Source organism: Colobus angolensis, unplaced genomic scaffold (genome assembly GCF_000951035.1).
Source record: "Colobus angolensis palliatus isolate OR3802 unplaced genomic scaffold, Cang.pa_1.0 Scaffold256, whole genome shotgun sequence".
Lineage (NCBI taxonomy): Eukaryota > Metazoa > Chordata > Mammalia > Primates > Cercopithecidae > Colobus > Colobus angolensis.
This window is the reverse complement of record NW_012115777.1, coordinates 4089237-4106877: the sequence shown is the minus strand read 5'-3', so window position 1 is coordinate 4106877 and position 17641 is coordinate 4089237. Positions and strand designations below refer to the sequence as shown.

At 36.1% G+C, this 17641-nt stretch overlaps 1 protein-coding gene across 1 annotated transcript in view; it reads right to left on the bottom strand.

The window, feature by feature from the left end:
• The window catches only part of ITPR2 (inositol 1,4,5-trisphosphate receptor, type 2), a 494095-nt gene that overhangs the window by 91480 nt on the left and 384974 nt on the right, over positions 1-17641 (bottom strand). The window contains exons 46-48 of the mRNA XM_011946983.1: positions 10914-11021; positions 6484-6676; positions 3473-3598 (exon numbers count right to left, since the gene is read on the bottom strand). Coding sequence (XP_011802373.1) covers positions 3473-3598; positions 6484-6676; positions 10914-11021 — 427 coding nt within the window. The remainder of the gene's footprint in view (positions 1-3472; positions 3599-6483; positions 6677-10913; positions 11022-17641) is intronic.

Genomic DNA, 17641 nt, shown 5'->3' with positions numbered 1-17641 from the left:
TCTAAATTTTCTCATATTTGACCACCTGGAGACTTTTCAAGTTGGATCCTGGGTTCCCTGACATGTCTCCATCATTTTTAAGCACTTCTTGAAGGAATGTTCATCCATCTTTAATCTCACCCATCTCTAAATCACTTCATAGTGGCCCTGGCATACAGTTGTTCAGCCTGTTAGACCAAATCCAGCATCAGAGAACCTTCACCACCAGCACAGAGCTTTCCTCCTCCAGACAATTCTGATGGCTAAGTGTGTGTAGTAGTCTTAGCTCTGTTTCCTCAGCATTCATAGCCATGCAGTGTGCAACAGATTAAGACTAAGCTAATCCTGACCACATGTTAACCTTATTCATGGAGCTATAATTAAATACCTCATCCAGAACTATAACCAGATGACCCAGACATAACCTTGGGGTTTGACATTGCCAAAATGGCAGCTCATGCCTTCCCTTCCCTCTAAGCACCACATCCACTTAGATATCCTAAGCTGAGGCTCTACCTTGGTTACTGCTGTTAACTGCTATCTAGTCCTTTTCCAGAAGTAAAGTCTGCATCTGCACCTGATGATAGCGCACCATGTCTTCCAGCCTTGCGTTTGTTAGTCCCATTTCTGGGACTAACAAACTTATACCTCCCAGAACTAGGAGAAAATTGATGCCATGGGAATTTCTTATACCAAGATAGCATGTGATTTTTAAAAATTATATTAAAATTTGTAGTGTAATTCTTTCTTTCTGCCAAGTGCTTTGTGTTAAAGAAAATGAGTTCTTCATGGTGATTTCAATTCCTTCAACAACTGTTGATGGAGTGCTGCTGTGTGCCAGGCACTGTTAAATACAAAGATTTTACCATCTTTGTATTTTAAAAAAATACAAAGATTAGTAAACTTGTCCTTGTCCTCAAAGACTTCACAGTCTAGTTAAGGGACCAAGAAATGAATAAGGCACAATAGTACAGGCCACCCAGGGATTTCTGAGTGGATATCTGCTTTAGCTGGACTGAGGTAGAGGAAACAGAAAGATCTCATGAAGCTACTTGGGAGGCAGAGGGATGGAGAGAAACAGGGAAGTAAGAAGCAGCATGTTCTGTGCAGGAATCTATAGACTCTGCATGAGGTAGATAGCAGAGCTACATGATGTGAACTGGATTGAAGTTTGCAATTTTGCTTTGTGGATTTTATTTTATAAAAGATAAACTTCATACTTTTTAAGATTTAAAAATATATAGACTAAATTAAAAAACATTTGTATTATTAAAATAATATGTTTATTATAGAAAATGGATACATATATAAAGTATTAAGGAGAGAAAATGCTCCTCCCTTCCCACCATTAATGGGTAAAGAATGTCTTTGAAAATCTGTTATTTCAAGTCCTTTTTCAAGGACCAGTTGCACCAGCAATACCTGGTGACTTATTTAAAAATACATATTTTTGAACTCTAATTACAAGGCAAATCTTCAGCCTCAGTTTCTTCATCCATAAAAATATTCTTCATCCATAAGGATATTCTTCCTTCATAAGAATACGGATTTGTCAGGAAGATTAAGTGAAATGTATGCGAAGTGCTTAGCATTTTCCCTGACCCAGTCTAAGTGGTGAACAACATCCGCTGCTGTTATTATTATCAGTATTACTATTATAACTATTACTGGCCAGGCAAGTGTTACAAATACCATGTGTTCTGCTTCTCCTGAATGAGTAAAGAGCAACTGCCCAGAGGGGTGGCATTTCCTATCACTCTTATATTTCATGTACAATAGGTGGCAGCAAAGCCTACATACATTGGCTCTGGTGGTCAAGAAAGGGAGATCATGGAATGGAACTCAAGGGAAATCAGGTCCTGTATGAAGAAGGGGCGCCTGTTAATGACATGCTTCCAATCCATGGAGAAAGATCCTAGATTGGACACAAAAGGGTTAGCCTTCTACTCTAAGATCTGCTATTTTTTAGGCTTTCTGGACTTCCATCTGTTCATCTGTCAAATGAGTGCTTGATATTAGATGATTTCCAGAATTGCTTCCTTTTTTAAGACTTTATGCTTCTACTAACTGGGACTCTATAATCTTGTCTGCATTCTGTGTGCAGATGATATTGATTTATCACTTCATGCTGGACTTCTTTCCTCCCAAGAGTTATATTCCTCTATGCTAAGAGTTTATCACTAAAGGAGACTAAACATAGTGAAGAGAAAGCCGCTTTTACTTCCTGGTGAATGTGCAGTTGCTCTATAATGGATGGCCAAATATGTGTTACATTTTCACTGCTATTTAACTCATACATCCACTCCATTGCTTAATATTCTTCTTTTTTTCTGGGTATGCCTACCAAAAACAGTGGTTATTCATGACTACTCAGATTACAGCTAAAGTTTAGAACTTTGATATCTATGTTACCTGTAATGAATCTGTAAAAGAGCAAATGACTTTCGGACTCCGATTTTCTTTCCTGCCCACCCCCAGTTCATCTGAAATAGGCTGAAATACCTGTTGCTCTTATCATACTCTCTTTCCTCGAGGCTTCTTTCTGTAGTATAAATATGTACCTTTTAAACAGCAACCACCACCATTGAACTTTATTGAAGGTTTATCAGGTACTATTCTAAATGCTTTACCTACAGCATCTCATTAAATTCTCACAGTAATCCCATGAAATGATGAGACGCAAAAGCACTGCATGGTTATTATTAGCTGATTTCTCTATCTTTTCTTCCAAGCCATTCTTTCCATGCCCATTCCAAAGTTATTTACCAGATTGTAGCCCAAACCTGTAACATACTTCCCATGCTCTCCACCAAACTTACACAAAACTTACTTCCCAAAGTCTCATGATTCAGTATATTTCTCCTATATTTCTAATTTCACCTAAAATGATATACTTTCTCATTTTTGCTTCTGTATTATTAGTTTAATAATATTAGTTTCATATTCAGTATCCTTTATTTCCTATTATTGTCTTGTCATATGCTGTTCACTTTTGAAACCTCAGATGACAAACATTTAATTATCTTAAGAATCCCTGACTTTAGTATAGAATTAAAAATTATTTCTAGATTACATGTATGCTCACTATAGAAACCTTAGACAAGACAGAAAACAAAGAGAGTAAAATATAAATGCCAGTATTTAGGTAACGACAATTAATATTTGGGCACAGAGCTGTCATTTGCATAACTGAGATGATACAGCATAAAAATGTTTGGGGTCAAAATAATTAGGTAGAAATGACAAATCTTTTCATTGCTTTATTTGCCAAGATATAATATAGCTCTAATAACAATTGTGTATATGAGCTTTTTAAAAAATAACAATTCTATTGACCGCACTTTTCTGCCTATTCTATTTACTATCATACTCTACTTCCAACAAGTATAGAAAAATCCATTGAACAGGAATGAAACTATTCTTATTTTGAAGCTCTAAATAGTTAAGTGGGAACTTTAAAATATTTATCTTTTAAGGAAAAACGAGCACTTGCCTTCATCTCCATCATCCCCAAATGGGTAGAAGAGAGCAACAGCCAAATTGATGAACACAGCCAGGTTGAAGGAAATGCTCCCCCAGAGAGAGATGTGCCTCGAGAACCAGAACAGTGCAGGGTTATCTAGGAAGTGAGAGGCGTAAAGGAACGGAACAGAAAAATAAATTTTGGTTTCAACACACGAGGCTTACCAAAACAATATTTTACTAAATGCATCATTTTTGTAAACTATTATAAAAACCTATTTAAATAAATATTTGACTTAAGTAAGTTTATTAAAAACAATCAGAACCATAAAGGAGTGAAATTTGATTCCTTTTTTCATCCTTCAGCCAGTTTAGGCCTAAATTACTGTCAAAGGGCGAGGAATATTGCAATCGCTAAAGGTGGTCAGAAAAGGTGATTCTGTAATAATTCTCTGTAATCTATCCGCAGAGCAGTTTAGCAGTTGCCTGGGGTCCCTTTTAATGAAATGATATACTTCATTGGATAATTTGGTAGTATCGATAAATTGGTCCCACTCCCATGCCTTAAAGTCAAATAAAAAAACTCCAAACCCATAGCACAGATATATTTCTAATGAAAATCCCTACGACACAGTCACAGTTACCTGAAACTATGAAACCTAATCATGAGACATAGTACTCCTGACAGGGAACTAGTGATTTATAATATTATCTACATTTTAAACCTTAAATCTTCCTAAGAACTTGTTGGGTTTGAAACAGCAGAAGAAAATGAGCACTACAATAAAAACTGCTAATAAGTGGAATAGGCTTTGCTGAATATATTCAACAAAGGACTCTGTGTCTGTCATCAGAAATGAATTAGTAAATGCATCAATCGAATACAGTTTACATTAACCAAAAGTCAGTTCTTTCCACCTCTGTTAAATAACTGAACAGACTTGTAATGCATGTAAGTTTGAATGACAGCCAAACTTACTAGCCTGCCCTGGGCACTCACATGGCTCCTATAGGTCTTGTCCATTCTCTAACTTTTAAAACTTAACACCAGGATTAAAAAATTTAAGTTAATCAAGGGGCAAAGGCACACTGATTTTCAAATGGAAATGATAAACTTTGTAGATAAATCCTGTGAATTTCAACCTAGTGCCTATTGCCTACTTACAAACTGTACTTCTCTTCAGTACATCTTGTTTTCCTTCTCTTGGAAGGGAACATTCCAATGCCGAAATATGCTATGATTAGCTATGCCATTTAATTGACTAATGTACCATAAACTGTAAACATCTGCATCTCCATCATTCCTCAATTAGGAGTCCTCGTTTTTAAAGGTAGACCATTAAGACAAAATTAGAAGATGTTGATGCATGCATTTGTAGTAACAAATCCTCACTATTGAATCCACCAAATGAATTAGATTCTGCCTATGGCCTCATAATAAGCTGCTTCCAAATTTTACAGTAAAATGTACGTTGAAAATTATTTTAAGAATTAATTTTTGGTAAATGACAAAATGCTTATTTTTTTTTAAAAAGCACAGACCCCCCAAAGCACTAGTTCAGTATTCAATTTATTGTCAAGGAGAAAACATATGTGTTTTTTGTTTTGTTTTGTTGTTTGTTTATTTGTTTTATTGAGACAGAGTCTCGCTCTGTTGCCCAGGCTGGAGTGCAGTGGTGCAATCTTGGCTCACTGCAACCTCTGCCTCCTGGTTTCAAACGATTCTTCTATTGAGACAGAGTCTCGCTCTGTTGCCCAGGCTGGAGTGCAGTGGTGCAATCTTGGCTCACTGCAACCTCTGCCTCCTGGTTTCAAACGATTCTTCTGCCTCAGCCTCCCAAGTAGCTGGGACTACAGGCGCATGCCACCACATCCGGTCAATATTTTATATTTTTAGTAGAGACAGGGTTTCACTGTGTTAGCCAGGATGGTCTCAATCTCCTGACCTCATGATCTGCCTGCCTCGGCCTCCCAAAGTGTTGGGATTTACAGGCATGAGCCACCATGCCTGGCCAGAAAATGTATGTTTTTTAAATGCTCCAAATGAAATCGTGTCTTCATATGTATTTTAGACACCCAAAATTTTCACTGAATTCCATAAGGCTCTACATGGTAAATTGCTAAGGGAGAATAATTTTGATTTTTTAAAAAACATTCTGTTTTAAAAGCCTGAAAATGCATACCACACCCCATACCTAAAGACATTTCTCAAGCACCACTCGAATTCATAAATCATACCTACTAAAGTTCCTGAAAACTAGCATAATGAAATACTGTTGAATAGAAGTATTGAGAACATATCCTGTTTGTCTAGAAAACTCCAAGGGACTGAAAAAGACCTACTCAAGAGTTTCCCCCACTGACTTTTGTGAAAAACTCATGAGATCCCTTATCTTGGAAAATAAACTAAAGTTTATTTAAAAATTCTAAAATTTTAAATTTTAAAAGTCAGTGTTTCCTAATAGATTTGGGATCTAAGAGATAAGTCATGGGAACTGTACTAAACTGATTTTTTAACTGGAATATTATAACATTGTCTTATTTAAATACAAGTGTCATGACATGTAGAGCTTGTTTGGTGAGGGGAGGTAAAGATATGTTCAAAGAAAGAATTACTCTCAGCAAAACATGAAACAAGCCCCTCAATCTCAGGACAATAGAGGAAGAGTGTGCAGGAGCTGATGTCTCTCAATCCTATTCACTGACAGGCCAGTCAGGGCCCACTCATGGGCTTCAAACCTGCAGTTGTTCAACATTTGAAAACGTACAGCTGCAACCCTGCATTTCATAATATTTATTTAAAAAAAAGGATCATCATGAAGAGTTGATGTAATTAGTTAGAGCTTTCTGTTTTCCTTAAGCTGCAGGTGTCTTGGCTCCAGTGGTAGACTAAGTGGACACCCTTAAGCCTGCAAGTGAATTCAGTATGTCAGACTGGCAAGAAATTAAAAAACAATTTAAATGAGCTGCATCATGTGTCCCAAAGTACCAAATTATCTACCACTATGCACAAAACTAACCATTTCAGTTTACTGTACTTACTCCTGATTTTCTTTTGCCACTTCATTTCATTGTAGAGATCTTCTGTTTGCTGGAAAAAGTCATTCACTTTACTTCCTTGTTCATCCCTTTCAGTTGTATTGAACACACGGCACTTGGATTCTCGAGTGAGGTATTCACATATATTGGGGACAGGAAAAACTATTTGTTCCATGGTCCTATCATGCCGGACAATCTGAAAACATTAATTTGCATTGTTTTTAGCCTTTTGGACACCTCAGCCTTAGACTTGCTTTTGTTTTTAATATGAGTTTGAAGATGATGTTTTATGAACTCAGTTGTGAAAAAATATGCCAACTTGAAATATCTGAAAGAACCCTTTTTACTACACTACTTTGCATTTTTCTCTTAAAAATGAGAAATTAATTGACTAATATATCATAAACTCTATACTTTGTTTAACATAACAAAAACTAAAAACCTTTTATTCTTTCTGGGTTAGCATTATACTTCTGCCACCCATTTTTATTTTTGTGAAGTACATCCTAAAACTAAGACAGTCTTAATTAGAAAGTGATTGGCTGGGGAGGCTTAAATATAGCACTTATACTATTTGTATCTTGTTCTTAGCCTCTTCGTCCTAAAAGGGGCTTTCGGGTAACAAATGACATATTCAACATTATGTGTCTGAACTCTACAGAGAAAAGTGCTTTATATCATTAAAATGTTCTCTTACTCATGGCAAAACATATTTTTGTAGGTACAACATCCATGTAAACATATACCCATATTTAAATACCCATAATTTTGACCCTCCCTTATTTGTTATTTGTGATTGTTTAACTTTAGACTAAAAAAAAACAAGGCTGACTATTTTCATACAGCTTTACTATGTAACAAGGGTTCATGTAGCCTAAATTTCAAGGTTCACATTTATGTACAGTGCCCAGTTCTCAGGAATGAATAAGGATTGGCTTAACCCAAAAGAGTAATTCTGCTTCCCTTTGCTACTGACTGGTGTGGTGGTGGTCATGGGCTGTACCTCTAGAAAGTGAGGCATAAAGAGAAATCTCCTGAAAGGGCTTCCAGGAGAGATTTTGTTTGTTGGTAAAGGCAGAGGGCCATAAGAGACACACAAAACAACAACAGCAGCAGCAAAAACAACAACAAAAACAAAAATGAAAACCAAATACATAAAAACAAAAGTTTTTTGTTTGTTTGTTTTTGTTTCTTTGGTTTGCCTGTACCATCTTTCTTCTTGCTTAGAACAAAAGGGTCTAAGGGCATGATGCTTGGAACTGTAGCAGCCATTTTGCAACCATGAGGTGAGATAGAGTCAGCATGATAAGGAACCTAGTATAAATATGTGAAGAGTTTGCATATTTTAAGACATTACTGAGTCACTGAATCAATTATAGAACTACTGGTACTCCAGACTTCCCATCAGATAAAATTTTACTGTCTAAACAATTGTCAGTGTGGTATTCTATTAAACTTGTAACTGAAGGTATCCTAAATGATATGTGATATATTCAATTACATACTAGAATACGGTCATAAAGCAAACTACATGAAATTTAGTAAGGTAAATAAAAATTCCTGGATATAGGTTACTAAAATCAATTGTACAAAATAATTGAACATATTTGGTATGATAGGCAACCATATGGGGAAAAAAGGTTTACTTGATCCAATAGTATCAAATATTTCTTTAAAAATCTCAGGGTTCATCAAAGAAATCGTGTCTAGATTATTATAAGCCAAGCTCTTCAGTCCTTTTATGAAATGTTATGTTTGATTACAGTTGCCACATTTTGCAAACAGCATGGACAAACTGGAGGGATTACTGAAGGAAATGGAGGTGTGTTAACTGCAAAAAACCAGAGATGGGTAATTTTTCAATACATTTATTCAACAAATGCTTATTCAGTCTTTAGGTGAGGCATGTTGGAGAAAAAACAACACGAACCCCAATGAGTAAGAGCTTGTAGTTTAGTAATCATGATGGCTCTTCAGATGTTAGAGTCAAGCTATCATGTTGAGGGGGGAAAATGTTCTGAATGTAAATATTAAAATGGGCTAATGTTAATTCTTTATTAAAAAAAAGTTTCTAATTATTAGAGTCATTCAAAATCAGATCAGTTTCCTCATGATGTAGTGAGAACTCTATTGCAGGAAGAATTTAAAGCAGAAGCAGATTATTACAGGGCAATACCTTCTTAGATGGGCGATTAGACGTGAGGCTCTTCCTATTTCCCAGGGTCTTTAAGTCTACAACTTGCAGACAAACTATTATTCTCAATAACATGAATTGTTGTGGTTACGTTCAAGGCACAGGGTTCAGTTTTGGAAACACAAAGATGACCAAGACCAGTCCCTGCCTCAAGTAAGGGAGAAGTGACATATATGAAGCTAATAATATTCCAGTGTGATAAATATTAAACTAACAGAATAACCAAACTGTTGTGGAAGCATACACAGTGAGATGAAATTAATGAATGCCTGGAGAAGGGAGGAAGGCCTCTCTGAGTAGGTCATGTGAGCTGGCTTTGGATGAACATGAGAACTGATGAATGAGTTCATCAGCCTGGACCACTCCTTTGAAACTCGGACTTGTATATCGAACTCCATGGATGACTCAAAGTCACCTCGAATTCAATCTATCCAATAATGAACAAATGATCTTCTTCTATCTTTTAGCTGCCAAACTTCACTCTCTCCTAGCATTCTCATACATGGCACCAACTTTTGCTCATTTATTCAAATGAGTAGCCCAGAGGACATCCTTTTGCACACCATTCTCCTAACATGTGCAATTCAACTTCAAGCCCTGTCAATATATATACGTATATGTGTGTGTTTACTATATATATATATCACTATATAGAGATGTACATGCATGTATGTATCCATATATATGTATTTTCCAGTCCAGCCATCTTCAATATCATCATCTCTCACATTTACTATTATAATATCTTCCTATCTGATCTATGTGTGTTTTCTATCCCACTCTCTTTTCCAGTCTTGTCTCCAAACAGCAACCAGATTGATCTTTTGAAAATAGTCATCTCCTTCCTGTGTTTTTTACCTTCCCTTCACTTACTTTCTTCCTTCTGAAATCCCCATTCTGAAGGAGAAACTCATACTCAATCTTTAATACATTCTTAAAGGTAACCTTCTCAGTGAAATCTATCCTGAAATTGCTCAGGCACCACTAATTACTATTTTCTCTACATTTCCTTGGCCCTTTGTTTATATACTTATGACACAGAATTATCTTCTATATGTGTGAACTGGTAGAGAGTAAGTGCTCAGTAAATATTTACTGAATGTATGTATTTATAGCTAAATCTCTCCTCACTGCTGGAATCAATAAAACAACATCAACAGCTCCCATCTCTCACAGGCATTAACCAAACTTCTCTCCATGGCCTGCTCACTCTATTTCCTATTCCCTGGTCTCTTCTGATCTCCTAGCTTTGTACTTTGACTTCTGGGATCTTCCTTAAGACCTTCATGGTTTGAAGACCTATTTCTACTTGTACAGAAATGTTTTTGCTGCTAGTCCAGCTCACGGGTTCCACTAAGTCAAGTCTAACACCAAAGTTGTGGTACTATTAATGTTAACAAATGTGAGCAAGGTATCCTTTTCTGTGACACAAAGGCATGGCAATAGTAAACAATACAGTGTAGGGGTTATATATCCCGAGAGTGAACACACTGATGCCCATTATGCACTCTGCTGAAAAGTAAAAAATATCTGCCAAAATGAATGAATGTATAAACGTAAATTATAGGAGTGACAAGCGTCAACTACTCTGCTCACTTCTGCCTGATTAGCTCTGCCAGCCAGTGTCAAAATGATACCATAGCTAGTAAATGACAGCCAGATGGGTCTCAGAACATATAATGATAAGTCCATTTTGACCCACACCTCCTGAACTGCCACCAACCATTAAATAATGTCTCATTTATGAGGGTCAGGGGAGGTCAATTGCTGCATACTGAAAATGGAAACTGTTAAACCTTTCCAAGGCTATGGTATCAATATGAAAACTGTATTAGTTTCTTTCATGTTTACTCCACTTGTGAATTGTTGGAGATCTCTCTTTTAATAAGCCTTCCACAATTTTAAAAAAGAAACCTTTTCCTGAATGAAGCCTTCTATTATAATAATCCCATCTCTCAAACACTATTGCTCTGCAATGATTAATTGCTTCTATGGTTAAAAAAATCTATTAATTACAAAAGAAATTTTACATATAGTCTTAGTAAAAAGACAACTTTGAAAGATGTACACCTCATTTTCCTATACAGCACTCCTCACTCATCCTTTTACTATACATTTTTCAGTTTAAACCACTCAATTCTGCATCATTGCTCTGGAAAAAAATATGAAAATGGTCTAAAATAGAAAGTAAGCACAACTTTTCACAGTTGGTCCCTTTCAATAAATAATAGATGGTTACCTCAATCTGTGCAGTGTGGTTGGCATAATACTTTAAGGCTTCATCTCCTTCATCTGGATCCGATCCTGGTTTGAGCATCTGCTGCAATAGTTTATTGTGGCGGGCCAACTAGAGTGGGGAAAAGATAAAGGTTTTAGGTCCTTTTTTACCCTTTCCTGGGGTTGAACTTTGAAATAACTTTGTCTACTTGTATACATAGCTTCATAGTCCTAGGGTTAAGGACAATTAGTTACACTTCAGGAAAGCATGTCTGTATTTGAAAGGCAGAGATAATGAAATCACAATGATCAGCCATTAATATTTGTTGATTAAATTTATGTCTTCAGTAAATATATGATTGTACCAGGAAGAAGAAATGTTCCCAGTGATACATAATTGATACTGTCTATAGTAAATTTACACTACATACACATAAAAACAAAGTGATCAACAGTGCAATAAATCAGTGAGTAGTGGGAACAATATAAATGTGTGTTTTTCCTACACACACATAAATAGGTATCTGTATTTCAGAAGAGTTTCTCTTATAGCATGTAATCTAAGCTCTACATTAGTAGTTGGTATAAAGTCCTATATTTCTGCATGTTTGTAGGCCAAAATTAGTGCTTTCTGGGTATAGATCCTGATTTTATTGTCATTGAAATTGAGCATTTAAAAAAGCAAAAATTTCACCATAAATTATTTTAAACTGCTGGTGGTGGAAGTCATCTTTCTCTCTCATTTGAATGTCTACAGCATTTGCTGGCTAGTTCTCTCACTTTGTACATTAGTAATACATGTTGCCTTCAGATGTCTCCTTTATGGTTGTCTCGAGCAATTCCTGAAATCTTGCAATGTCTTTCACTTATCAAATATCCTACTAATGCTTAAATTCCCTAGGGGCTTCTACTAACAAAGACTCTACCACAGAACTCTCTCACTCCTAGCACAGTGCCTGCCTCCAACTTCATGACAGGTACTAATTCTACGTACTTCAAGTACATGATCTTACTTGAACCTACTAAGAAATTCAGTGGTAGGCACTCTTTATTATTGCCATTGACAGATGAGGAAACTGAAGCACGGAGAGTGTGAGGAACTTGTTTGTGATAACATAGCTAGAAAATGGTAGAGCCAGTATTTTATCAACATTATAGAGCGATAAGTTTTCCTATGATTCATGAGATCTTAATACAAACTGTGATTATAATCATGGAGATGAATTTTAAATAATAATTCAGAACCTAGAAAACCAAATGAACATTATCCTTGTAAGTGATAATTTGGTAAGCTAAATATTCATTACACTGATGTTGCTCTAGAGCAAATCATTTTGAAAATTGTTATTTCAGAATTGGTTTTCAGGGTCATTAATCACTCAAGAAAACCATTTCCTATTTTCTTTTTTTTTTTTTTTTTGAGGCGGAGTCTCGCTCTGTCGCCCGGACTGGAGTGCAGTGGCCGGATCTCAGCTCACTGCAAGCTCCGCCTCCCGGGTTTACGCCATTCTCCTGCCTCAGCCTCCCGTGTAGCTGGGACTACAGGCACCTACCACCTTGCCCGGCTAGTTTTTTTTTTTTTTTGTATTTTTTTAGTAGAGACGGGGTTTCACCGTGTTAGCCAGGATGGTCTCGATCTCCTGACCTCGTGATCCGCCCGTCTCGGCCTCCCAAAGTGCTGGGATTACAGGCTTGAGCCACCGCGCCTGGCTCCTATTTTCTATTTATGTTTTTTTGAACTAAATTTGAATTATACACATTTTTATTACAAACCATAGTCATGAAACTTTTCGTGACTTAAAGGGGTTTCTAAAAATCTCAATGAGTTTGAAAGCATAAAATTATTGTAATCATTTAGGTACCTCAGCATGTTTTAAGAAGTGGCCAGTTCTTGAAGGCAAAACTGGCATGATTTCTTTACTGACTGGATCTGGGGCATGAAAGAAAGAGAATTAAGGATGATTCCAAAGTTATTGACCTGAGTAACTAATAGTTTAGAAATGTCATTTACTAAGAAAAAATGTAGGAGGAGTACATTTAGCAGGATAAAATCAGGACTTTGGTTGTGGACATGTGAAGCTTTAGATGAGGAGTGGGCTGTTGGATTTGTCAGGAATTCTGGGCAGAGGTCAGGGCTGGAGCTGTGCATGGAGGGGTCGTCAATATATGGCTGATACTTAAAATCATGAGTCTTAGTGAGATCACCTAAAAGTGAGCTTAGACAGAGAAAGGAGCTCCACGGAACTCCAATATAGGTTAGTAAGAGAAAAGACACCAGCAAACTAGACTAAGAAAGTTGGTTAAGGAAGGTAGGAACAAAACCCCACGCAGCCAGGTGTCTTGCAGCCAAGGGAAGAAATAATTTCAAGAGGGATGGAGTGATTATCTGCGTTAAATGCGGCAGGTAAGTCCTCAGGGAAATGTCATTTGGTTTAGCAACTCAGAAATCACTGAAAAGCTTCACAGCAGCAGTTTTAGGAAGTGGTGGATACCAAAGCTTAACTGTAGTGAGTTTAAAAAAGAATGGGAGGCGAGGAGGTATACACAAGGAGAGTGAGTAGAGACAACTCTTGAGGACTGAAGGTGTGAGGGAGAGCCAAGAAATAGGATGGCAGGTAGACAAAAGGGCAGGGATAAAGGTGGATTTTTTAAATACGGAAAATAGAACATCGTGTTTGTTTGGTTTTGAAAGGGACTATTCACTAGAGCAACATCTTGACTAGGTGAGAGTGGAATGATCTAGAACATTTGTAAAGGGGTTTGCCTTAGATAGGAATAAATTTACCCTTAGAGACAGCAGGGAATATGGGCACAGATTCAGGAGGTTGGGTGGTTGTGATGATGGGAACACTGAGAAGTTCTTTTCTGGTTACTTTTTTTCTCAGTGAAGTAGGAAGCTGATAATGAGGACGAGAGAGGAGGTGTTGGATAACTGATGAAAAGCAGCTATAAAATAGCTAGGGAAAGTACATGGACTTGGAAATACAGTAGTACTGCCAGGAAGCCTTAAGGGTCTCCCTTATGTTATGGTCAAAGGGAGGCCAGGAACCATATTTGTGTGTTTTTCTCCGGCAATATTCAGCTGTCTGGGTAAAGTCACAGAGTATAAAGAGAGTTGTCAATAATGAGATCTACAGTTTTGTTGGGTAAGGTCAACAACACATAAAAAAGAGATACTTAAATACTGGAACGCTTTAAATCTTACATAACTGATAGTCTCCCAAGGTGAGATAGTAATTTGAATAATTTCTCCTGTTTATTTATTTAAAAACTTTTACTTCTTTATGATCACTTTATAGGGTCAAAAACTGTTGCAGTTATTTTAAGAAACCATTAATGTTATTTAATGTAATAGTAAACAAATCTATACAAATCATTTTCAGTTAGTATATCCTGCTTAACAGAAACATCTGTGGGCCTCTCTCCCTCCTGTTGACTTAATGACATGATTCTGCATGTGTCTTGTTTTATTGCAGAGAATAGGCATTCTAAAAGGGACTCAAAAAAAAAAAAAAAGAAAAAAAAACACCCACCAAGGACTCCCTTATATTAGAACAATATTTTCATTCATGATTAGATAAGCCATCTTTACATATCTTTGAAAACTTGAAATATATAATTGAAAAAGAATAATACAAACAAAACAGAGAAAACTTCACTGTTTTTTTCTACCTGGAAATCTTTCATATTCTTTGTAATAGAGGGTCTTGACTAATGAGGCTTATTTGCTCCTCCCTGTTCTGTGTTCTGATAGAGCTCTGCACATATCTATATTACGAAATTTCTCATATTGTATCTGAGTAACTATTATTTCTCTCCAGTGGTCTGTGACATCCTCAAATTAAAGGGCCTGGTCTTACTCATCTCTTTGTTCTCAGTGCCAAAAACAGAACTTGATACATAAAATAGAGTCAATAAATATTTGTTGAAATCATGAAGAAATGGGCTAGTTAATAACATATATTCATGGATTTAAGTGGACAACAACTCTTAAGCCTCAATGAATTATCTCTCTGTTTCGTCCTCTGTAAAGAAGAAGGGCAAATAAATCTGATTAGAAATCAGACAATGGTACAAATTCCAGTAATTGTAGAAAGAAAATATTTTAATATTTTTTCTTGTTTGACAGTTACTTACGTACTCATATGTATTCCAATAGATTATAAGCTATTTGGAGGAAGGAAATAACCATTTTTAGTGGCATCCTTTATTATCCATTTCACATTTATCTTCTTACCATTGGGATTTTAATGTTCATTTCAGTTTGGGTCCAAGTAAGGACAAGGTAAAAAAAAATCAAGAAACTACACTTTGATGATATTCAATAATAATTATTTCTTAGTACTTTTCATCTGTGTTTTTTTAATGTGAGTTTCACTTTTATTGGGTACCCAATCAATGTTGAATGGAACCCTATATGATAAAGCAAGGACAGCATTCCTATTATATAGACAAAATGCAAAAGAATTAAGGAATATCTCGATGATTGTGAAATGCATAAAAATGACTGATATCAATACAGAGCTTTCCTGGTCCAAATTAACAGTTTACTGAAAGCACAAGACAATGTCTTAGAAACCAATTAACATATGCTCAATAGTTTATAAAGGATTTAGTCCCCTATACAGGCAATCTGATTTAAAATATTCTGTAGAATGAACGCACTGCCAACCAAAGACATTCGGTTGTCTTAGTGATGGACTCTTTAGCCACATTTGTCTACGACACACTTTTATATGCCACGTACCCTTTTATATGACTTTTAAAAAAAAGAAAGAAAACCCAGCATCCAAAGCAGCAATCACACCATTTACTATTATGTGCTTTGGAAACCAAAGGTAAAAATACCTGGTAAGTTTCTGCACAAGTATGGCACATCTGTGGAGAGTTGTAACAATAAGAAATCTAATTTAGATCCTAATTAAAAACTGAAAAACTGCTAATGAAGATATTCAAGGACTGCTGTGTTACGATAGCCAACTTTACCATTGACAAAGATGCTCCCAACAGGACTTGAAATTAGCTGATGTCACTATACAAACATGTTTCAGAAAGCCAACCAACAATCAATATTAATGATAATGAGAGTCTGAATTTGGGCAACTGCACTGAATGTTAAAAGGGGGAAATGCCATATGGGGAAATCTCTGGGTCTTAGAAATACTTATATTCTACAACAATCTTTATGAGCCAAAATAGTAGCAATTGTTTTACATATGGTGCGCAAATGATGCCTACCCAGTTAGTATGCAGTTTCAAAAGAATTTTAGCAACAAGGAACACTTATTAGGTCATTATTACAAATAGAAAAACTAGGCCTGAGATAATATCACAATATTAAAGTTTTATAACAATGCAATGAATACATGGGTAGGTATAGTGCATGCATACAGATTAGTCAGGAGAGGATCCAAAGCATTGGTGGATAGTCAACCTTAAGAAAAAATAAAGACATTCCCCACAAGAAAGACTACCAAGAGATTCTTTCATTGTATGTTGAAGACAAAAGGAAAATCATGCATATCATTATCAATCATGACACACTTGTAATTTAAATATAGATGCATCACTCAACAGGAATAAAAACATGTATATGTATATATTCATAAAATACAGACAGACACATAAGTGCAAACCTTATACATAAACATATATAACTTGCAACAGAGTCTTTGAGCAACATCATGTATTTTTTGAATCCAAGATTAGGGAATAAAGATGACAGACTTGGGCTTTCTATTTTTAGTGGCATCCTTTATTATCCATTTCACATTTATCTTCTTATCACTAGGATTTTAATGTTCATTTCAGTTTGGGTCCAAGTAAGGATGGAGAAAAAAAATCAAGAAACCATACTTCAATGACATTCAATAATAATTATTCCTTACTACTTTTCATCTGTATTTTCTTTATGTGAGTTCCAATTTTATTAATTGGTAAAACTGTGACATAGCAATTGGCTTTCTCAAGATCACAAAGTGAGCTGGAGCCTGAAGTCGGAATAATTGCCTTGTATATTCAGGCAATTGTATTACAATACAATGCCTTCATGCCAAACACTACCCCTATTTGAAGCAGAGAAAAATTAGAAGAAGGGGGCAAAAACTAAGGCTTTACCTATTCTAGTGTGCAAAATATGGAAGCCTCCTGTTTTCAAAACATCTACTTTTTTTTCTCTGATTCTGTGACCCTGTAAAGTGCAAAGCACGGTTTTAGCTACCGTGGGATGATAGAAATGAGCAATATTTATTTTCTTATTTCAGGCAACCGACTTTCTAGTTGGAGGAATTAAAACAATGATAGACATGTAATTAATACAAGGAAAAATGAGGGCAGAATTACAAGGAATCACATTAGATTTGGTGGCACGAGGAAAGGAACCATTTAAGAAGTGCATCTGATAAAGGTTTTATAGAATGGATGAAATGTCCAGGTAGAAAGGAGGAAGAAAGAATGGCATGAGGAAGTGGTTCTGCATAGAGAGAGGGATCCCATGAGCCAAGCCATGGAGGATGGGCAATGAGAAGAGGACTAGAAGGGAATTGGGAGCCACACTAAATGCCTGTGTGAGGAGTTCAAACACAGAATACTGTGGTGGGTTGAATTGTGTCCAAATCAAGCCAAAAAGATACACATGTTCAAATCTTATGTCCTGGTACCTATGAATGTGATCTTATTCAGAAACAGGAGTTTGCAGATGTGATGAAGTTAAATGAGGTCACACTGGATTAGGGCGGGCCTTAATCCTAC